General features: G+C 38.0%; 1 protein-coding gene and 1 pseudogene across 1 annotated transcript; both read left to right on the top strand.

Moving 5' to 3' along the window:
- The first annotated feature begins 1,802 nt into the window (after positions 1-1,802).
- On the top strand, positions 1,803-2,848 carry LOC121479192 (annotated as a pseudogene).
- A 994-nt stretch (positions 2,849-3,842) lies between these two features.
- Positions 3,843-13,495, top strand: LOC121479208 (zinc finger protein 420-like; the record flags this gene model as incomplete). Its single annotated transcript, XM_041734676.1, has 7 exons — positions 3,843-4,355; positions 4,775-5,488; positions 5,681-5,791; positions 6,014-6,341; positions 6,437-6,610; positions 9,789-9,850; positions 13,112-13,495. Coding segments are annotated over 7 exons (2,286 nt in total), but the record flags the coding sequence as incomplete, so codon positions are not given.
- Between the last annotated feature and the right edge of the window lie 10,982 nt (positions 13,496-24,477).

Below are 24,477 nucleotides of genomic sequence, written 5' to 3' on the forward strand. Positions count from 1 at the left end.
GATCAAGAGTCACACAGTCTTCTGACTGAGCCAGCCAAGTGCCCCTGTTTGCGGAAGGGATTTTAACCATGTTGCTTATCTTTGTCTAAATCGAAGAATTCATAATGAAAAAAAGAGAAATGAATGTAATTAGTATAGGAAAGCTTTTCTCATCCCTCATTATTCAGCATGGAATTTTAAAAAGAAAAAAAGAAGAATTTGTGGATAGTCTTCCTTCAGACATCATCTTCTATGCTTGTACAAAAGTTAATGCCAGTCAGAAACCCTGTGGATATAATGATGAGTAGTTGAAAGCACAGCTATCAAACAAGAAGAGGTAAGAATATTTTTCCTAATATTTAGTCGTCTCCCCCCCGCAAGCAGAAAACCTATAGGCCACATTATTTGACCAGAATGGATAAAACAGTAATAATAGTATAGCCATCAAATATCTGAATTTTATTTTATTATTTTTAAAGACTTTATTTATTCATGAGAGACGCAGAGAATGGAGATACAGGCAGAGGGGGAAGCAGGCTCCCTGTGGGAAGCCTGATGTGAGACTTGATCCCAGGACCCCGGGATCACTCCCTGAGCCAAAGGTAGATGCTCAACCACTGAGCCACCCAAGCATCCCTAAATATATGAATTTTAACTAAGTGCTCCCTTTGGTTAACATGGGTTAGGGAACTAAGACCTTTAGTGTGTGTGTGTGTGTGTGTGTGTGTGTGTGTGTGTGTGTGTGTGTAAATATATATATACATATATATATATATTTTTTTACGATTTTATTATTCATGAGAAACACAGAAAGAGGCAGAGACATAGGCAGAGGCAGGGAGCCCGATAGGGGACTCAATCCCAAGACACCAGGATCACTCCCTGAGCCAAAGGCAGATGCTTAACTACTGAGCCACCCAGGCGTCCCATATATATATTATTTAAATGTGAATGGAAGTGAACAAAATTGAAAGATCTGCAAATTGTACTGGAAGTTGGTTGTGTTGGTTGTATTGGAAGTTTTAGAAACCAATATGCATGTATATATTAAAATACTAGAGAGATCATTAATAAACTCAGTATAGAACTCAAGGAATTTAAATAAGCAAAAATAAGTCTAAAATATGAGTAGAGAAAGACATTATTATGCAGAAACAGATGAGAAAAGTACAAACATAGAAAATCTGATTGACAGAAAAAAAATAGACAAACTTTAGCCATTATGTAGGGAAGTATGTATGATAGATAAATAGCACTGTGAAATTGAAATGACTACATATTTAATTTAATTTTATTATTTTTAAAATATTTTATTTTTTTATTCATATTTATTTATTCATGAGAGACAGAGACAGAGACACAGGCAGAGGGAGAAGCAGGCTCCATGCAGAAGCCCGATGTGGAACTCGATCCTAGGACTCCAGCATCGCTCCCTGAGTCAAAGGCAATCACTCAACTTGCTGAGCCACCCAGGCGCCCTGACTACATATTAATGTTAAAAGGCTGTTAATTTTTCAGGTAATGACTGTGTTCTGAGATTTGTGGTGTAGGTTTCCACAACTTTGCGAATATACTAAAGCCACTGAACAATGTACTTTAAAAGAATGAAGGGCTGCCCAGGGGCTTGCGGTTTAGCGCAGCAGGCTCTGGGAGACCCAGGATGCCAGAGGGAGATAATGGGACTTACAAAGCATGGCCTTGAGTACTCCAGTTTAGAGACATTTTGGAATATAGAAACCACTTTGAAAAACAACTGGGATATCAAAGTGGGCATTTCAACCAAGAAATATTCTCTCATGAATACATGCCCACAATTTATTCAACAGACATTCTTTACTTTGCATCAGATAATTAACAATGAAGAGAAACCCTATGAATGTAAGAAATGTGGAAAGGTCTTTAGTCAGAATGCACAATTTATTCAACATCAGAGAATTCATATTGGTGAAAAATCTTATGAATGTAAGGAGTGTGGGAAATTCTTTAGTTGTGGCTCCCATGTTACTCGACATCTGAAAATTCACACTGGTGAAAAACCCTTTGAATGTAAGGAATGTGGCAAAGCCTTCAGTTGTAAGTTCTACCTTTCTCAACATCAGAGAATTCATACTGGTAAGAAACCCTATGAATGTAAGGAATGTGGAAAGCTTTAGTTATTGCTCAAATCTTATTGACCATCAGAGAATTCACACTGGTGAAAAACCTTATGAATGTAAAGTATGTGGAAAAGCCTTTACTAAGAGCTCACAACTTTTTCAACATGTGAGAATTCATACAGGTGAGAAACCCTATGAATGTAAGGAATGTGGCAAAGCTTTTACTCAGAGCTCACAACTTCGTCAACATCAGAGAATTCATACAGGTGAGAAACCCTATGAATGTAAGGAATGTGGCAAAGCTTTTAGTAGTGGCTCAGCACTTACTAATCATCAAAGAATTCACACTGGGGAGAAGCCCTATGATTGTAAGGAATGTGGAAAGCTTTTACTCAGAGCTCACAACTTCGTCAACATCAGAGAATCCATGCTGGTGAGAAACCCTTTGAATGTCTTGAATGTGGGAAGGCCATTACCCAGAACTCACAACTTTTTTCAACATCAGAGAATTCATACAGATGAAAAACCATATGAATGTAATGAATGTGGAAAGGCCTTTAATAAATGCTCAAACCTTACACGACATCTGAGAATTCATACTGGTGAGAAACCGTATAACTGTAAGGAATGTGGAAAGCTTTTACTCAGAGCTCACAACTTCGTCAACATCAGAGAATTCATACTGGTAAGAAACCCTATGAATGTAAGGAATGTGGCAAAGCTTTTACTCAGAGCTCACAACTTCGTCAACATCAGAGAATTCATACTGGTAAGAAACCCTATGAATGTAAGAAATGTGGAAAGGTCTTTAGTCAGAATGCACAATTTATTCAACAGACATTCTTTACTTTGCATCAGATAATTAACAATGAAGAGAAACCCTATGAATGTAAGAAATGTGGAAAGGTCTTTAGTCAGAATGCACAATTTATTCAACAGACATTCTTTACTTTGCATCAGATAATTAACAATGAAGAGAAACCCTATGAATGTAAGAAATGTGGAAAGGTCTTTAGTCAGAATGCACAATTTATTCAACAGACATTCTTTACTTTGCATCAGATAATTAACAATGAAGAGAAACCCTATGAATGTAAGAAATGTGGAAAGGTCTTTAGTCAGAATGCACAATTTATTCAACAGACATTCTTTACTTTGCATCAGATAATTAACAATGAAGAGAAACCCTATGAATGTAAGGAATGTGGCAAAGCTTTTACTCAGAGCTCACAACTTCGTCAACATCAGAGAATTCATACTGGTAAGAAACCCTATGAATGTAAGAAATGTGGAAAGGTCTTTAGTCAGAATGCACAATTTATTCAACAGACATTCTTTACTTTGCATCAGATAATTAACAATGAAGAGAAACCCTATGAATGTAAGAAATGTGGAAAGGTCTTTAGTCAGAATGCACAATTTATTCAACAGACATTCTTTACTTTGCATCAGATAATTAACAATGAAGAGAAACCCTATGAATGTAAGAAATGTGGAAAGGTCTTTAGTCAGAATGCACAATTTATTCAACAGACATTCTTTACTTTGCATCAGATAATTAACAATGAAGAGAAACCCTATGAATGTAAGAAATGTGGAAAGGTCTTTAGTCAGAATGCACAATTTATTCAACAGACATTCTTTACTTTGCATCAGATAATTAACAATGAAGAGAAACCCTATGAATGTAAGAAATGTGGAAAGGTCTTTAGTCAGAATGCACAATTTATTCAACAGACATTCTTTACTTTGCATCAGATAATTAACAATGAAGAGAAACCCTATGAATGTAAGGAATGTGGCAAAGCTTTTACTCAGAGCTCACAACTTCGTCAACATCAGAGAATTCATACTGGTAAGAAACCCTATGAATGTAAGAAATGTGGAAAGGTCTTTAGTCAGAATGCACAATTTATTCAACAGACATTCTTTACTTTGCATCAGATAATTAACAATGAAGAGAAACCCTATGAATGTAAGAAATGTGGAAAGGTCTTTAGTCAGAATGCACAATTTATTCAACAGACATTCTTTACTTTGCATCAGATAATTAACAATGAAGAGAAACCCTATGAATGTAAGGAATGTGGCAAAGCTTTTACTCAGAGCTCACAACTTCGTCAACATCAGAGAATTCATACAGGTGAGAAACCCTATGAATGTAAGAAATGTGGAAAGGTCTTTAGTCAGAATGCACAATTTATTCAACAGACATTCTTTACTTTGCATCAGATAATTAACAATGAAGAGAAACCCTATGAATGTAAGAAATGTGGAAAGGTCTTTAGTCAGAATGCACAATTTATTCAACAGACATTCTTTACTTTGCATCAGATAATTAACAATGAAGAGAAACCCTATGAATGTAAGAAATGTGGAAAGGTCTTTAGTCAGAATGCACAATTTATTCAACAGACATTCTTTACTTTGCATCAGATAATTAACAATGAAGAGAAACCCTATGAATGTAAGAAATGTGGAAAGGTCTTTAGTCAGAATGCACAATTTATTCAACAGACATTCTTTACTTTGCATCAGATAATTAACAATGAAGAGAAACCCTATGAATGTAAGAAATGTGGAAAGGTCTTTAGTCAGAATGCACAATTTATTCAACAGACATTCTTTACTTTGCATCAGATAATTAACAATGAAGAGAAACCCTATGAATGTAAGGAATGTGGAAAGCTTTTACTCAGAGCTCACAACTTCGTCAACATCAGAGAATTCATACAGGTGAGAAACCCTATGAATGTAAGGAATGTGGCAAAGCTTTTACTCAGAGCTCACAACTTCGTCAACATCAGAGAATTCATACTGGTAAGAAACCCTATGAATGTAAGAAATGTGGAAAGGTCTTTAGTCAGAATGCACAATTTATTCAACAGACATTCTTTACTTTGCATCAGATAATTAACAATGAAGAGAAACCCTATGAATGTAAGAAATGTGGAAAGGTCTTTAGTCAGAATGCACAATTTATTCAACAGACATTCTTTACTTTGCATCAGATAATTAACAATGAAGAGAAACCCTATGAATGTAAGGAATGTGGCAAAGCTTTTACTCAGAGCTCACAACTTCGTCAACATCAGAGAATTCATACTGGTAAGAAACCCTATGAATGTAAGGAATGTGGCAAAGCTTTTACTCAGAGCTCACAACTTCGTCAACATCAGAGAATTCATACAGGTGAGAAACCCTATGAATGTAAGAAATGTGGAAAGGTCTTTAGTCAGAATGCACAATTTATTCAACAGACATTCTTTACTTTGCATCAGATAATTAACAATGAAGAGAAACCCTATGAATGTAAGGAATGTGGCAAAGCTTTTACTCAGAGCTCACAACTTCGTCAACATCAGAGAATTCATACAGGTGAGAAACCCTATGAATGTAAGAAATGTGGAAAGGTCTTTAGTCAGAATGCACAATTTATTCAACAGACATTCTTTACTTTGCATCAGATAATTAACAATGAAGAGAAACCCTATGAATGTAAGAAATGTGGAAAGGTCTTTAGTCAGAATGCACAATTTATTCAACAGACATTCTTTACTTTGCATCAGATAATTAACAATGAAGAGAAACCCTATGAATGTAAGGAATGTGGCAAAGCTTTTACTCAGAGCTCACAACTTCGTCAACATCAGAGAATTCATACTGGTAAGAAACCCTATGAATGTAAGAAATGTGGAAAGGTCTTTAGTCAGAATGCACAATTTATTCAACAGACATTCTTTACTTTGCATCAGATAATTAACAATGAAGAGAAACCCTATGAATGTAAGAAATGTGGAAAGGTCTTTAGTCAGAATGCACAATTTATTCAACAGACATTCTTTACTTTGCATCAGATAATTAACAATGAAGAGAAACCCTATGAATGTAAGAAATGTGGAAAGGTCTTTAGTCAGAATGCACAATTTATTCAACAGACATTCTTTACTTTGCATCAGATAATTAACAATGAAGAGAAACCCTATGAATGTAAGGAATGTGGCAAAGCTTTTACTCAGAGCTCACAACTTCGTCAACATCAGAGAATTCATACAGGTGAGAAACCCTATGAATGTAAGGAATGTGGCAAAGCTTTTACTCAGAGCTCACAACTTCGTCAACATCAGAGAATTCATACTGGTAAGAAACCCTATGAATGTAAGGAATGTGGCAAAGCTTTTACTCAGAGCTCACAACTTCGTCAACATCAGAGAATTCATACTGGTAAGAAACCCTATGAATGTAAGAAATGTGGAAAGGTCTTTAGTCAGAATGCACAATTTATTCAACAGACATTCTTTACTTTGCATCAGATAATTAACAATGAAGAGAAACCCTATGAATGTAAGAATGTGGCAAAGCTTTTACTCAGAGCTCACAACTTCGTCAACATCAGAGAATCCATGCTGGTGAGAAACCCTTTGAATGTAAGGAATGTGGCAAAGCTTTTACTCAGAGCTCACAACTTCGTCAACATCAGAGAATTCATACTGGTAAGAAACCCTATGAATGTAAGAAATGTGGAAAGGTCTTTAGTCAGAATGCACAATTTATTCAACAGACATTCTTTACTTTGCATCAGATAATTAACAATGAAGAGAAACCCTATGAATGTAAGAAATGTGGAAAGGTCTTTAGTCAGAATGCACAATTTATTCAACAGACATTCTTTACTTTGCATCAGATAATTAACAATGAAGAGAAACCCTATGAATGTAAGAAATGTGGAAAGGTCTTTAGTCAGAATGCACAATTTATTCAACAGACATTCTTTACTTTGCATCAGATAATTAACAATGAAGAGAAACCCTATGAATGTAAGAAATGTGGAAAGGTCTTTAGTCAGAATGCACAATTTATTCAACAGACATTCTTTACTTTGCATCAGATAATTAACAATGAAGAGAAACCCTATGAATGTAAGAAATGTGGAAAGGTCTTTAGTCAGAATGCACAATTTATTCAACAGACATTCTTTACTTTGCATCAGATAATTAACAATGAAGAGAAACCCTATGAATGTAAGGAATGTGGCAAAGCTTTTACTCAGAGCTCACAACTTCGGAAGCCTGATGTGAGACTTGATTCCCAGGACCCGGGGATCATCCCTGAGCCAACGTAGATGTCAACCACTGAGCACCCAAAGCATCCTAATATATGAATTATAATAAGGGCTCCCTTGGATAACATGGGTTAGGGAACTAAGACCTTTAGTGTGTGTGTTGTGTGTGTGTGTGTAAATATATATATACATATTTATATATATTTATTTTTTTTTACGATTTATTATTAGAGAAACACAGAAAGAGGCAGAGACATAGGCAGAGGCAGGGAGCCCGATAGGGGACTCAATCCCAAGACACCAGGATCACTCCCTGAGCCAAAGGCAGATGCTTCACTACTGAGCCACCCAGGCGTCCCATATATATATTATTTAAATGTGAATGGAAGTGAACAAAATTGAAAGATCTGCAAATTGTACTGGAAGTTGGTTGTGTTGGTTGTATTGGAAGTTTTAGAAACCAATATGCATGTATATATTAAAATACTAGAGAGATCATTAATAAACTCAGTATAGAACTCAAGGAATTTAAATAAGCAAAAATAAGTCTAAAATATGAGTAGAGAAAGACATTATTATGCAGAAACAGATGAGAAAAGTACAAACATAGAAAATCTGATTGACAGAAAAAAAATAGACAAACTTTAGCCATTATGTAGGGAAGTATGTATGATAGATAAACAGCACTGTGAAATTGAAATGACTACATATTTAATTTAATTTTATTATTTTTAAAATATTTTATTTTTTTATTCATATTTATTTATTCATGAGAGACAGAGACAGAGACACAGGCAGAGGGAGAAGCAGGCTCCATGCAGGAAGCCCGATGTGGAACTCGATCCTAGGACTCCAGCATCGCTCCCTGAGTCAAAGGCAATCACTCAACTGCTGAGCCACCCAGGCGCCCTGACTACATATTTAATTTTAAAAGGCGTTTATTTTTTCAGGTAATGACAGTGTTCTGAGATTTGTGGTGTAGGTTCCACAACTTTGCGAATATACTAAAAGCCACTGAACAATGTACTTTAAAAGAATGAAGGGCAGCCCAGGTGGCTTTGCGGTTTAGCGCTGCCTTCAGCCCAGGGCCTGATCCTGGAGACCCCGGATCGAGTCCCACGTCAGGCTCCCTGCATGGAGCCTGCTTCTCCCTCTGCCTGTGTTTCTGCCTCTCTCCCTCTCTGTGTCTCTCATTAATAAATAAAATCTTTAAAAAAAATGAATGAATATATAATAGCATATGGATTTTATCTTAATTTAAAAATGTAAAAGTACTATAGATATTTTTATACCATATCTGATAATCTCGACAAAGCATGTGATTTTTATAAAGAAACTGAATTGACATCAGAATTGACTTAATAGATTCCCCTCCAAAACGAACATTTTAAAATTAGACCAAAATTACTTTAAATGTCACACAGCTATACTAAGGAAGATACCAAAAAATATATATATATATAAAATGGATGAAATCTATGAAATGTTTTAGGAACTCTTTGAGGACACAGACTGAGTTATCTATTTCTATAAATTTATAATCCTAATGTCAAAACTTGCTAAAGAAACACAAAAGGATAATATGCCCAGAATTGGTTATGAAAATATGCAATGTTATAAATGCACAAATCAAATCTAGTAATCTATTGAGGGACGCCTGGATGGCTTAGTGGCTTAGCGTCTGCCTTCCACTCAAGGCATGATCCCGGTCAGGAGATTGAGTCCTGCATCAGGCTCCTGCAGGGGGCCTGCTTCTCTCTTTGCTTCTCTCTCTGCTTCTTTCTGTGTGTCTCTCATAAATAAATAAAATCATTTTTAAAAAATCTAGTAATCTGGGGATCCCTGGGTGGCTAAGCGGTTTGGCGCCTGCCTTTGGCCTGTCGCCTGGTCCTAGAGTCCCGGGATTGAGTCCCGCGTTGAGCTCCCTGCGTGGAGCCTGCTTCTCCCTCTGCCTGTGTGTCTGCTTCTCTCTCTCTCTGTATCTCATGAATAAATAAATAAAATAATTTTTTTAAAAGCTAGTAATCTATTGAAAAAATAAATATGTCACAATTTGAATTTAGGAAAAAAATGTTTCTGACAAGCTCTTATCCAAACTTGCTGTTTGCTTTCTGAAACTTGAAAATCAGATTAATTTAGTTAATATAGTATCCCTTAGTATTGGAAAGTCAGGACCCAAATGGACTGGGACAGCAAGGAATTCTTGGAGTACAACATGAGGTAATTGACATGGAATTTCTAGAGTTAAAATAACTTAAGCACTATAAGGGAAAATATACTATCAAGCACCATACCTTCTAGATGTACCTGCTACAAAACCACTGCATTCATCCATTTATACCCTGTCTACTTCTCGCTTGACAAATCTTCAAAATACACCCAATGAATACAATTACTGCCATGCATATTAGTATGAGGATGTAGTGGGAAGTGAGAAGGAGCTTATTAAACACAGGATTTCAATTTTCATTGCAATTAGAGTGTAGAAGAATATGAAAAGCCTTCACTTCCATGACAGCAACAACAATCTTGACAAGATAAAAATCATGCTTTTATATGGGGCCGAGAGTGGTGGAGATAGCATTGAACTGAATTTCTGATATAAATAAGCCCTCTTTTAGGTGAACAGATTGCTGTGTGACTCTCCATAGCTAAATTCAGTGCATTTTATGGGGACAGAGATGAAGGAGGACAGATTGAAGAGACTGTGGAGGTAAAGAGAAATGAGAGCTACAATGATACTTAGGCCTTTCTGGATGGATTAAAATCTGGAAAAGCCCTGAATGCAAAAGATTTATTTATTTATTTATTTTTAAAGATTTTATTTATTTATTCATGAGAGACAGAGGAAGAAGCAGGCTCCCTGTGGGGAGACACTCAATCTCTGAGCCACCCAGGTGTCCCAATGCAACAGATTTAAACAATACTATCAACGAACTTTACCTAATTGATATTTATTTAATGATAATCTCTATACACTCTCTACCACAGAACATGCTTGCTTTTCAATTATATAGGAAACACTATGATAGACCACATGTTGGGTTGTAAACAAGATTCAACAACTATCAAGAGACTAACCATACGGATTATGTTCTTTAATATAGAACTAAATGCAGCTCAATGATTAAAGATTAGCTAGAAAGTCCTGTTTTCTTCCAGATGCTTGATAGTCTTAGCTTTTAATTTTTAGGTATTATGCTTCACCTAGAATTAGTATTTGTGTATGGGATAAAGTACAGATTAAAGTTCACTTCTTTTTTCCTCACATAGACACGCAGTTGTTCCAGAACTTTAAGGGTGCCTGGGTGGCTCAAACAGTTAAGCCTTTGGCTCAGATAAGGATCCCAGGATCCTGGGATTGAGTCCTGCGTGGAGCTCCCTGCTCGGTGGGAAGTCAGTGTCTCCCCCCTCCCTTTACCCACCTGCCTTGTTCATGTGCTCTCTCTCAATAAAATCTTTTTAAAGATTTAATTAATTTATTTGATAGAGAGCACAAGCAGGGGGAGTGGCAGGCAGAGGAAGAGGGAGAAGCAAACTCCTCACTAAGCAGGGAGCCCTATGTGGAACTTGATTACAGGACCCTAGGATCATGACCTTTGCTAAAGGCAGATGCTTAATAAATAATAAAATCTTAAAAAAAAAAAAAAAGATTTTCATCTCCGCTGAGGTGCTTTGGCACTTTTATCGAAAATCAATTGACCATAAATAAAGCAACACTTTATATGAGCAATGAAATGAAACAAAAATACAATTTATAATAATATCAAAGAATATAAAATACTTAGGAATAGTGTAATAAGTTTCCTTTATATGGAAAACTACAAATGTTGCCGAAAGAACTGTGACAAGATCTAAAATGGAGATGCCATGTTTGTGGCACTCAGTTACCCTCAATGCTAATATTTTTCATAACTATAGTACAATATTAAAAAAAGATTTTACCAGTTTTTTTTATATTTTACCAGTTTTATAAGCACTTATTTCTGTGTGTAACAGTTCTATATAATTTTAATCATTTGTGTAAGTTTCATGTAGCCACCACCACCACAATACACAAAACCGTTTAATCACCACAAGGCTACCTTATGCTACTACCTTATAGCTATGCCCACCCCTCCCCACATCCTTAAGCCCTAGCAATTATTAATATTTTTACCAGTTCAGGGATCCCTGGGTGGCGCAGCGGTTTGGCGCCTGCCTTTGGCCCAGGGCGCGATCCTGGAGACCCGGGATCGAATCCCACATCAGGCTCCTGGTGCATGGAGCCTGCTTCTCCCTCCGCCTGTGTCTCTGCCTCTCTCTCTCTCTCTCTCTGTGACTATCATAAATAAATAAAAAATTTAAAAAAAAATTTAAAAAATATTTTTACCAGTTCAATAATTTTTTTAAATTTCAAGAATACTATATAAATGGAGTCATAGAACATTTAACCTATTTTGAGTGGCTTTTTTTCTTTTTTCTCAGCTTAATTGCCTTAAAATCCATCCAAGTTGTTACAAGTACCAATGGTTTGTTCCTTTTTATTGTTGAGTAGTATTACATGATGTGAATATACCACAATTTCTTTGTTTTTGTTTTTTATCTTTAAGAAAGATTTTATTTATTTATTTGAGAGAGAGAGCACAAGCTGGGGAGAAGCAGGCTCCCCACTGAGCAGGGAGCCTGATGCAGTGCTTGATTTCAGGACCCCAGGATCACAACCCGAGTAGAAGTCAGCTGCTTAACTGACTCAGCCACCCAGGCACCCCTGTTTTTTTAGTGTGCCACAATTTTTAAAAAAGCTATTCCTCCACTTAAGGATATTTGAATTATTTCCAAATTTTGGCTATAATAAAGCTAGTATGAACATTTGTGTACAGATTTGCGTGAACATAGTTTTTAATTATCTGGGATAAATGCATAAGAGTTCCACTGCTGAATTATACTGTAAGTACATTGTGAGTTTTATAAGAAACTGCCAAATTATTTTTTAAGAGTGGATGTGCTGTATTAGTGTATTATATTCACTGCAATGTGTGAGTGATCTAGTTCTCCACATCCTCACCACCATTTGCTGTTGTCACATTTTAGCCATTCTGATAGGTGTGTAGCTCTGCTAGAAATGGATTCTTAAACCAGCCATTCAGGAATTGCCTGATCAGCATTAATTAGGTAATGTTAATGCACTCCTGCTATCCCCTAAAGGAAAATAACCTTGCATTGCAATAACTAATCTGATTTTTTTTTTCCCACCGAGTACAATGTCCTTGTTCCTGCTTGCTTTTGACTATAAAATAGCTTGCTTTGTATGGCTCTTTGGAGCTCCTTTTAATCTCCTAATTGAATGCAACCCAGACAAATCTAAAAGTCTTATTTTAAAAAATTTTTGTCATGTATTACACTGATTACAGCCCTGTGATCATAAACTGCTGGTATTGGGGGCACCTGGGTGGCTCAGTCAGTTAAGTGACTGCCTTCAGCTCAAGTCATGATCTCAGCATCCCTTGCTCAGCAGAGAGCCTGCTTGTCCCTCTCCCTCTGCCTCTCTCCCTGCTTGTGCTTTTTCTCTCTCTCTCAAATAAATAAAATCTTTTTTAAAATAACTGCTGGTATTAGAGGCAAAGTAATGCTGTCTTCAAATATGTAGGCCTAAGGTGGCATCCTTATGCAAACAAAACAAAGCAAAGCAAAATCAAACGAAACCAAAGATTAGGGGATCCCTGGGTGGCTCAGTGGTTTGGCACCTGCCTTCGGCCCAGGGCGTGATCCTGGAGTCCAGGGATGGAGTCCCACATTAGGCTTCATGGAGCCTGCTTCTCCCTCTGCCTGTGTCTCTGCCTCTCTCTGTGTGTCTCTCATGAATAAATAATAAAAAAATAATAAAATCTTAAAAAAAAAACCCAAGGGTTATAATCCATTAAAGGGAAGATAGTCTCTCTCTGTTCATGTTCTTGTACAAATACCTTTTACACTTAGCTTTCAACCTTGGCAGGGCAGCTCTGACCTCAGCCTTTCCATCCCCACCAGGGTGCCTGGGGTGAGGTGGCTGGGCTCCTGCTCCCAGACAAGCACAGCCATCACCAGAGATATGAAGACTGTCAGGATAGTTGCCATGTGCACAGCCTCCTCTCTGGATGGTCCGGTCAGGATCTCCTTGCAGGCCTCAGTATGTGGCAGCTTCAGAGCAGGCTTCACAATGGACCCAGTGATTTGCCCAACCGGTGGTCAGCCTGAGCGCACGCGCAGTGCTCCGACTGGGCTGGGTGGGCGTTGTCTGTATGACGTCTACTCAGATAGGCTTGAAAAGTGCCTGGACGTAGTGATTCCAAAATTCTCTAGAGGAATCCTGATTAGTGTCAGACGTTTGAACACTTAGATGTTGAAAAAAGTTATGGAAACGAACAAAATTATGTTTTGAGAGATGGTGCTTCTATTATTGTGAAGTCATTTTAAGTTCTTCTTGAGGGAGGTGATGAGATAAGAAACCCTTGGCATGAAGGATGAAAGACCCAAAAATGAACTGTGGAACTCCTGGGAAACTACAGAATGAGATACTCATAAAGTGTACTCATATAGTGTACTTAAGTACACTTTTAAGTGTACTTAAAAAAAGGACTTATAGTCCTTTTAATTCCAGTCCAGGGAGTTTTAGGCATCAATCCCAGCCTCCAGGGGGCCATAGGATTCTGCTACGTTGGCCTCAAGAGACATACAGTCTTGGCTGCCCCAGGGCTTAGCACCATGGCTTAAAGTCAGGCCCAAAGTCGGTCCTGACAAACAGCCACAACAGCCACAAATCCCCTCCAGGAAGGCTGGTGAATCCAGCAGGCAGCACATAAAAATACCTGCCAGGCGTGGGCCCTCGGTTGGCAGCATGGAACCCCTGCTGCTCCATGCTACTCCCCAGTAGAAAAAGCCAGGGGAATAGAAGCGGTCCCAAGGCATCCTCAGAACTGTTGGGAGAATATGAACTGCAACCATCTGGGGTAAATTTCTAGGACTCTCCCTCTGCTTTTTATTAAAAAAAAAAAAAAAAATCCTCCTTTGAGTTAAAAGAAACCCAAGGCCTACCCATTCCAGGTTATCATATTTGAAATAGGAAAGCTTTCTTTTTTAGGTTTTATTTATTTATTCATGAGAGACACAGAAAGGCACCGACACAGAGAGAAAGGCACCGACACAGGTAGAGAAGCAGGCTCCATACAGGGAGCCAGACATGGGACTTGATCCCAGGTCTCCAGGATCACACCCTGAGCTGAAGGTGACGCTAAACCGCTGAGCCACCCGGGCTGCCTGGAAATTTTTCTTAATTGACTCATAGGCAAGGTATTCTAGAGATTAAGAACATGGACCCTGGAAGGGTGTGGGAATCAGGGAGATGTTGGTCAAAGGGTAAAAACTTCTGCTTATAAGAGGGATAAATTCTGGGGCTCTGAGGTACAGCATGGTGACTATAGTTAAAAATTCTGTGTTATCGATTTGACAGTTGCAAAGAGAATAGATCTAAATGTTCATACCACACACACACACACACACACATGATAATTATGTGATGAACATATTAAATAACCTTATTGTGGTAATTGTTTCACAGTATATACATGTATCTAATCCTCAAAATTTGTACTTTAAGCTTACACAATGTTGCATGTCTATTCTATCTCAATAAAGTTGTGAGGATAAAAAATAGCATAGATACCAGAATCCGATCTGCCTGGGTTCAAATTCTTGCTTCACCACTTTGTAATATTAGCCTTCAATGTAAATTTTGTCAGAATTCATAACAAAACATATCCCTTTACCACTTGCTCAGCATTATTTTTAATTTATCTTTTATCTTTTATAGAGAGAGCACAGGCATGCGAGAGTAGGGCGGGGAGGAGCAAAGAGAGAGGGTAAGAAAATCACAAGCAAGCTCCACGCCCAGCTCAGAGCCCTAAGGTGCAAGCTTAGGCAAAAGAGAGAGAGAGAGAAAAAAAAAAAAAACACGTGGCAGTACTTTGATTATAGTTTTATAGGCTGTTTATTTCTTTTTCCATCTCTTGTCTATCGGTGGATCTATTTTTATGTAATCATTACCTTGATCAAGCAATATTCAAGGAGAGTAAACAGAAAACAGCTTCATTTTTGTCTCTCATTGTTACTTTAAATATGCTCAGTGGAGCTAGATCTTCTCTGACCCTGTTGAAAATTTATTTAGAGATCATGATCATTTTTTTTTTATAACTCCTACCTACTACAAATGGTTTCAGCTCAGTAGTATAAATGTCCAGTCTTCATGATTGAATGAAAATTAAGACTTCTTCCTCTGTTTCCATTTGTTTGCAGTTTATGGCAAATTGTATTTTCCAAAAATGTGTGCAACTATATTTTTGGTCTCCCATGGTCTTCCAGAACCTTGACACTTCCCCATCAGGAAGTGGAGACAATTTCTCCTTTCCACCGAATCTGCTTGGGCCTTTTAAATTGTGAGTACAGCGGAAATGATGTTATGTGATTCTGAGGTAGGCATAAAAAGTGATATAGCTTCCATCCAGATCTTTCTTCGGATTCTTGTCTTCAGAACCTTGAACTGCTATGTAAGATGTCTAGGCTACCATGCTGTTAAGAAGCCCAAACTAGCCTGCACAGAGAGACCACCACATGGAGAAACCCTGAGATTATATGAAATAAGAGAGATGTCTCACCAGCTCCCAGTGGCTCCTGGAATGCTGCACTGTTCAGCTATCATGAAAATTTTGAGCCAAAACTGTTCAGCCACATTATTCTAGAATTCCTGACCCAGAGAAGCCATGAAAGATAATAAATGATTGCTGTTGTTTGAAACCATTAAACTTGACAGACTGGATCTATAGACAATGACAGATCCTATATGACAATAGAATTCTTTTAAAGATTGTATGTATGTGTGTATGTATTTCTGTATTTGTTTCAAAGAGAGAGAGCACACGCAAGCATGAGTGGGGGAGGGGGAGAGGAAGAAGCAGACTCTGTTGAGCCAGGAGCCCAAAGGCGAAGCTTCATTTCAGGACGCTGGAATCCTGACCTGAGCAGAAGGCAGACATTTAACCAACTGGGCCACCCAGGTGCCCCTGCCAACAGAATTCTGACCTACAAACTCTGTAGTAACCAAACTACAACTTTGGCAGCAATCAGCCCACAATATTTAAGCTTTGGACAATGACTGCCAGCTTCCTTTTTTTTGGGGGGGGGGCTCTGCTTCCATAGAAAGACAAATTCAATCCCCAAACCAGTCATATAATATGCATTGCTTCTCTTTAGCTCACTTCCAGCTTCTCTATGCCAATAATCTCCAATCAGCATATTCCTGAAATCTTCGGTGTCCTCAGGACCCGCTGATATTGTAGATAATGCTGCTATAAACATTGGGGTGCATAAAGTTTGGGGGATAAAGTTTTCCTACTCTCCTGCCTGCCTTTGAGCTCTGCCAAATACAAGTGATGGTGACTGCAATACCAGTAATTTGTAACAACCCTTGACAGATGTTCACTCCATATTTGGTGCATGTGTGCATGTATCCACATAAGTGTGTATGTGTATGTGTGTGTGTGTGTGTGTGTGTGTAAGTAAGCTCTACACCCAACTCACAATGCCTGAACTCACAACCCTGAGATCAAGAGTCACATACTCCCCTAACTGAGCCAGCTAGGTACCCCTGTTCACTTCATATTTATGTGAAAGTTATGTTTTTAGCCTTTTGATAATCATGCTTAAGGTAGTCCAGGTGGCTCAGCGGTTTAGCGCCACCTTCAGCCCAGGGCCTGATCCTGGAGACCCGAGATCCAGTCCCACATCGGGCTTCCTGCATGGAGCCTGCTTCTCCCTCTGCCTGTGTCTCTGCCTCTCTCTCTCTCTCTCTCTCTCTCTGTGTCTCATGAATAAGTAAATAAAATCTTTTTTAAAAAATCATGCTTTAACCACACTTACACATTTGTAGTTCGTAGATTTTAATCAAGTGTCTTAGTAACATTTAATTTCCTCACGAAGGAAAGGGTCCTCAGTATGTTCTCTTTATCCCTGAAGCAAAAATGAAAAACCTAAGGCCAAGAGGATGAAGACCAGTGCCCCAACACTTCCCTACCTTGTGAAGCTTCTTTGCCTTACTTTGTGAAGTACTGCCTGAGAGGGTGTCCAGGTGTACCATGCAGCCTTGGACAAAACCCCTGCTCACTTTCATCGTCTCATTTTTTTTGTCCCAGGTGTCAGGGCTGAGAATGATGGGATTCTCCCTTGGCAAATACCTCAGGAGAAAAACCCTATAGCTGTCTGCAGTGTGGCCAACACTTCAGACAGCTCAGGAAACGTCTAGTTCACCAGCAAACCCATACAGGAGAGAAGCCCTCTTCAAATGACAGGTGTGGAAAAGCCTTCAGCGTAAGGACAGCCGACTTTAACCTTCCCATGCTCCTTCCCAGAGAAAAGCCCTACCAATGTATGGAATGAACCAGAGTCTTCAGCTTAGGATCTCCTCTGAGAAGGCGCAGGAAGGACCACAGAGGGAAAAAACCTCACACCTGTGAGGAATGTGGCAAGGACTTTAGCCACAGCTCCAACCTGGCCATCCACCAGCAAGTCCACACAGATGAGAAGCCCTTCAGGTGCTGTGATTGTGGCAAGGACTTCCACTGCAGGCAGCTCTGCAGATCCACAGGGGAAGGAAGCCCCATGCTTGTAAGGTATGTGACCGGAGCTTCACTTCACACTCTGTGCTGACACGACACCAGCAGGACCACGCAGGAGACAAGGCCTATGTGTATGTGACACATGTGTCTGAGGTTTCAGTCAGAGAGCCAAACTCTACCTGCAGCAATGTGTCCACACTGAAGGGAGACCATTCCGGTATGAGACCTGTGGGAAGCAATTCAGCTGGAGCAAGGACCTGGGCATCCACCAGAGGGTCCACACAGGAGAGCAGCCCTACAGGTGTGGGGTGTGTGGGGCTTCAGACACCATTCAGCCCTCAAGAGACACCAGAGGGCGCACACAGGGGTTCAGTCAGAGAATCCACCTGTAGATGCATCAGAAGTTACATTGTAGGGAGACACTTTCAGAAGCCAGCGAGGATGCCAGGGCATGAGTGCTGAGATGCATGGCATGGATCAGGCTTAACAGGATATGGCATTTATTATTGTTTATATGGAAAAGATCATAAGTATATGCAGGTTGGTAGATTTTTACAAAGTGAACACATCTGTGTCCAGCACTTGGATGGAGAAACAGAACTTTCCAGCTCTTCCTACCTCTGCATGCTCCCTTCTACTCACCACCTACAGAGGAAATCAGTATCTCGACTTCTAAAACCATATATTAGTATTGCAAGTTCTAGAATATCATGTAAGTGGAATTATACAAAATGTAGTCTTTTATGTAGGACTTCATTCACTCAGTATTTGCAGGAATCATCTTATTTAATTTCTTTAAAGAAAAAGATTTTATTTATTTCTTCATGAGAGACAGAGAGAGGCTTAGATGTAGGCAGAGGGAGAAGCAGACTCCATGCAGGGAGCCGGATGGAGGACTCGATCCTAGTACCGCGGGATCATGTCCTGAGCCAAAAACAGGTGCTCAACCGCTGAGCCACCAGGCATCCCAGAACTTACTTGCTTTCTGATTCAACCTCCTTAATTGTCACAGAAAGACTGTTACATACTCCTCTTGAATAGGTTATTGTAGTTTGTGTGTTTCTAGGAACTTGTCCATTTCATCTGAGTCATCTGATTTGTTCATAAAACTGTTCACAATAGGGACGCCTGGGTGGCTCAGGGGTTGAACGTCTGCCTTTGGCTCAGGGCGTGATCCCAGGATCTGGGTTGTGTTCCACATCAGGCTCCCTGCGAGGAGCCTGCTTCTCCCTCTGCTTTTGTCTCTGCCAGTCTCTCTCTCTCTCTTTCTCTCATGAATAAATAAAATCTAAAAAAATAAAATAAAAAATTAAGAGTTGTTTAAAATAATTGTTCAGGGATCCATGGGTGGCTCAGTGGTTTAGCGCCTGCCTTTGGCCCAGGGCATGATCTTGGAGTCCCAGGATCGCTTCCGCATCGGGCTCCCTGCATGGAGCCTGCTTCTCCCTCTGCCTGGGTCTCTGCCTCTCTTTGTGTGTGTGTGTGTGTGTGTGTGTGTGTGTGTGTGTGTGTCTTTCATGAATGAATAGATAAAATATTTAAAATAAAATAATTGTTCATTATATTCTCTCATAATTTTTAAAATTTCTGTAAGGCCAATAGTAATGTCCCCACTTTTATTCCAGGTATCAGTAACTTGAATCTTTTATGTTTCTTAGTCTAGCTAAAGGTTTATCAGTTTTGTTTATCTTTTCAAGGAACCAGTTTTTTATTTTGTTGATTCTCTGTTGTTTTTCTATTTTGTTTATATTTTCTAATATTTATCATTTCCTTCCTTCTACTTACTTTATGTTTATGTGCTCTTCTTTTTCTGGTTGCTTAAGATGGAAGGTTAGGTTATTGATTTGAGATCTTTGTTTTTAATGTAGCCATTTATAGCTATGAATTTCCTCCTGAGTACTGTGTTAGCTGCAGCTTTAAAGTTTTGATGTGTTTATGTTTTCATTCATCTCAAAGTATTGTCTAAATTCTGTTGTGATTTTTAAAATTGATCCATGGTTGTTTCAAACTGTGTTTAATTTTCACATAGTTGTGAGTAGATTTCCTTCTTTACTGATTTCTAATATTCCATTTGGTTAGAGAAAGTACATTATATGGTTTCAATGCTTATAAATTTATTGAGTTTCTGTGTGTGGGTGGCCTAATGTATGGTCTGCCCTAAACAGTGTTCCGTGTACAATTTAAAATAATGTTTATTTTGACGTTAGATGAAGTGTTTTATATATGTCTGTTAGGTCTAGTTGGTTTACAGAGTTGTTCAAATCCTTTATTTCCTTATTGATCTATGTAGTTTTGTGTCTATTAATGAATATGGGTATTGAAGTCTCCAGCTATTATTATTGAATGGTCTATTTCTCCCTTCAATCCAATCAGTTTTTGCTTTATATATTATAGGGCTCTATTGTTAGCTGCATATATGTTTATAATTGTTATATCTTCTAAAGACTGACATTTTAATTAATATATAATTCATTGTCTCCCCTAACCTTTTCTCAAAGTCTACTTTTTAAATGCTATTATAGCCTCTTCAGATCTCTTTGAGTTACCAATTGCCTAAATGTAATTTTCTGTCATTTCACTTTGAAATTATATGTGTCTTTGGGTCTAAAGTGAGTTTTTTATAGATGACATGTAGTTAAATCGTCTTTAATATCCATTCTCCCAATATCTGATTTTTAATTGGAAAGTTTAATCCACTTACATTTAAATGATTACTGGGATGCCTGGGTAGCTCAGTCTGTTGAGTGTCTGACTCTTGACACTCTCAGGTATTAATCTCACAGCCATGAGTTCAGCCCTGCTTTGGGCTCTGCAATGGGTGTGGAGCCTCCTTAAAAAAAGAAATAGGGGCACCTGGGTGACTCAGTTGTTTAAGCATCTGCCTTTGGCTCAAGTCATAATCCTGGGATCCTGGGATCAAGCCCCACATTATGCCCTGCTCAGCAGGAAGCCTGTTTCTCCCTCTCCCTCTGTCTTTCCCCCCTTCTCATGCTCTCTCTCTCTCTCTCTCTCTCTCTCTCTCAAATAAATAAATAAGTAATCTTAAAAAAATAAATATAAAAAAATTACTAGGGTACCTGGGTGGTACAGTGAGTTAGGCATCTGACTCTTGGTTTCAACTTAGGTCATAATCTCAGAGTCCTGGGATTGAGCTCTGCATTGCCTCTGTGCTCAGTGTAGAGTCAGCTTGAGATTCTCTCTCCCTCTTCTTCTGCCCCTCTCACTCATGCTCTCTCTCTCTCAAATAAATAAATAAATCTTAAAAATATATAAATAAATTTAAATAATCACTGATAAGTAGGGATTTCTTCCACTTTGTTATTTGCTTTTTATGTTTTACATATTTTGTTTTCAAATTTATTACTGCCTTTTATTTTGATTTTTTGTAGTGTACCATTGTGATTCCTTCTTTATTTCTTTTTCTGTGTATTTTTAATTTATTTTTATTTTTTTAGATTGTATTTATTTATTTATTTATTTGACAGAGAGAGAGTGTGAGAGAGCCTAAGAAGGAGGAGTGGCAGAGAAAGAGGGAGAAGCAGGCTCCCCAGTGGGCAGGGACCTGGATGTTGGACTTAGTCCCAGGACTCTGAGATCATGACCTGAGCTGAAGGCACTTAACTGACTGAGCCACCCAGGCACCCCTTAAGTTTTTATTTTAATTCCAGTTAGTTAGCATACTGTGTTATATTATTTTCAAGTGTAGAGTATAGTGATTCTACACTTCCATATATCACCTAGTGCTCATCACAACAAGTGCAATCCTTAATCCCCATCACCAATTTGACCCATCCTCCTACCCTCTCCCCTCTGGTGACCATTAGTTTGTTCCCTATAATTAAGAGTCTGTTTCTTGATTTCTCTCTTTCTCTCCCTCCCTCCCTTTCATACTTTCCTCTTTACTCATTTTTTTTCTTAAATTCCACATATGAGTAAAATCATATAGTATTTGTTTTTCTTTGACTGACCTATTTTGCTTAGCATTATACTCTAGCTCATCTCCATATGTTGTTGCCTATGGCAAGATTTAATTCCTTTTTAGGGATGAATAATATTCTATTGTATATACACACCCCAACTTCTTTATCCATTCATCAATCAATGGCATTTGGGCTGCTTCCATATCTTGGCAATAAATTGTAAATAATGCTACTATACAAAAAAGGATGCATTTATCCCTTTGATTTAGTGTTTTTGTATTCTTTGGGGAAATACCCAAGAGTGTGATTGCTGTAACATAAGGTAGTTCTATTTTTAATTTTTTGAGGAAACTTCATACTGTTTTTCACAGTGGCTGCAAACAATTTGGATTCCCACCAACAGTGCACAAGGGTTCCTTCTCCACATCCTCGCCAACACCTGTTGTTTCTTGTGTTGTTGATTTTAGCTATTCTGACAGGTGGGAGGCAGTATCTCATTATGGTTTTGATTTGTATTTCCCTGATGATCAGTGATATTGAGCATCTTTTCATATGCCTGTTGGCCATCTGTATGTCTTCCTTGGAAGAATGTCTGTTCATGTCTTCTGCCCATTTTTTAATTGGATTATTTATTTTTTGGCTGTTGAGTTGTAGAAGTTCTTTATATCGTTTGGATATTAACCCTTTATTTGATATGCTCTTTGCAAATATCTTCTCCCATTCAGTAGGTTGCCTTTTATTTTTTAAAAAATATATTTATTTATTTATTTATTCATGAGACGCACACACACACACACACACACAGAGGCAGAGACACAGGCAGAGGGAGAAGCAGGCTTCATGCAGGGAGCCCAATGTGGGACTCAATCCAGTACTCCGGGATCACACCGGGAGCCAAAGGCAGAGGATCGACAGATCAACGCTCAACCACTGAGCCACCCAGGCATCCCCAGTAGGTTGACTTTTAGTTTTGTTAATTGGTTTCTTCACTGCTCAGTTTTTTTTTTCTTTTGATGGACTCTCAATAGTTTATTTTAGCTTTTGTTTCCCCTCCCTCAGGGGATCTATCTAGAAAAAATGTTGCTACAGCTAATGTCAGAGAAATTCCTGCCTGTGCTCTCTTCTAGGGTTTTGATGGTTTCAAGTCTCACATTTAGGTCTTTAACCCACTTTGAATTTATCTATGTGAGTGGTGTAAAAAGTGGTCCAGTTTCATTCTTTTGCATGTTGCTGTCCAGTTTTCCCAGCACCATTTGTTGAAGAGACTGTCTTTTCCCCCATTTGATAGTCTTTCCTACTTTATCAAAGATTAATCACCCATACAATTGTGGGTTTATTTCTGGATTTTCTATTCTATTCCATTGATCCATGTGTCTATTTTTGTGCCAGTACCACACTGTTTGATTACTACAGCTTTGTAATATAACTTGATGTCTGGAATTGTGATGCCTCTGGCTTTTCTTTTCCAAGATGACTTTGGCTATTTGGGTTTTTTTTATGGTTCCATACAAATTTTAGGATTTCTTTTTTTAGTTCTATGAAAGTTGCTGTTGGTATTTTTTTTTTTTTTTGCTGTTGGTATTTTCATAGGGATGATATTAAATGTATATTGCTTTGAGTAGTATAGATATTTTAACAATATTTGTTCTTCCAATGCACGAGGATGGAATGTCTTTCCATTTTTTATATCATCTTCAATTTCTTTCATCAGTGTTTTTATAGTTTTTAATGTACAGGTCTTTCATTTCATTGGTTAGGTTTATTCCTAGGTATATTATTATTTTTGGTGCAATTGTAAATGGGATTGTTTTCTTAATTTCTCTTTCTGCTGCTTCAGTATGGGTGTCTATGCAACAGATTTCTGCAAATCGATTTTGTATCATGTGATTTTACTGAATTTATCAGTTCTAGCAAATTTTTTTGGTGGAGTCTTTGGGTTTTATATATATAGTATCATGTCATCTGCAGATAGTGAATATTTTATTTCTTCCTTACTGATTTAGATGTCTTTTATTTCTTTTTGTTGTCTGATTGCTGTGACGAGGACTTCTAGCACTATGTTGAAGAAAAGTGGTGAGAGTGAAAATCCTTTTTCTTGTTCCTTACACTAGGGGAAAAGCTATCAGTTTTTTCCCATTAGGATGATATTAGCTGTGAGTTTTTCAGGTATGGCTTTTATTATGTTGATGTATGTTCCCTATAAGCCTACTACTTTGTTGAGGGTTTTTATCATGGATGTTTTGCTTTGTCAAATGCATTTTCTGCATCTATTGAAATGAATATATGGTTCTTACTCTTTCTTTTATTAATGTGTTTTATTAATGTGTTAATGTTGATTGATTTGTCAATATTGAAACACCCTTCCAGGAATAAATCCCACTAAATTGTGATGAATTATTTTTTAAAATATGATGTTGATTGGTTTGCTAGTATTTTGTTGAGGATTTTTGCATCGATTGTTCATCAGGGATATTGGCCTATAATTCTCTTTTTGTGTGTGATGTCTTTATCTGGTTTTGGTATCAGGGTAATGCTCCACTCATAGGATTACTTTAGAAGTTTTCCTTCTTTTTCTATTGTTTGGAATAGTTTGAGAAGAATAGGTATTAGCTTTTCTTTAAATGTTAGATTTGTTAGAACTCACTTGTAAAACCAATTAGTCCTGGACTTTTGTTTGTTGGGATTTTTTTGATTACTGATTCAGTTTCTTTGCCGGTTATTGGTCAGTTCAAATTTTTTATTTCTCTGTACCTCAGTCTTGGTCAGATAAGTTTCTAGGAATTTATCCATTTCTT

Source organism: Vulpes lagopus, chromosome 2, assembly GCF_018345385.1.
Source record: "Vulpes lagopus strain Blue_001 chromosome 2, ASM1834538v1, whole genome shotgun sequence".
Lineage (NCBI taxonomy): Eukaryota > Metazoa > Chordata > Mammalia > Carnivora > Canidae > Vulpes > Vulpes lagopus.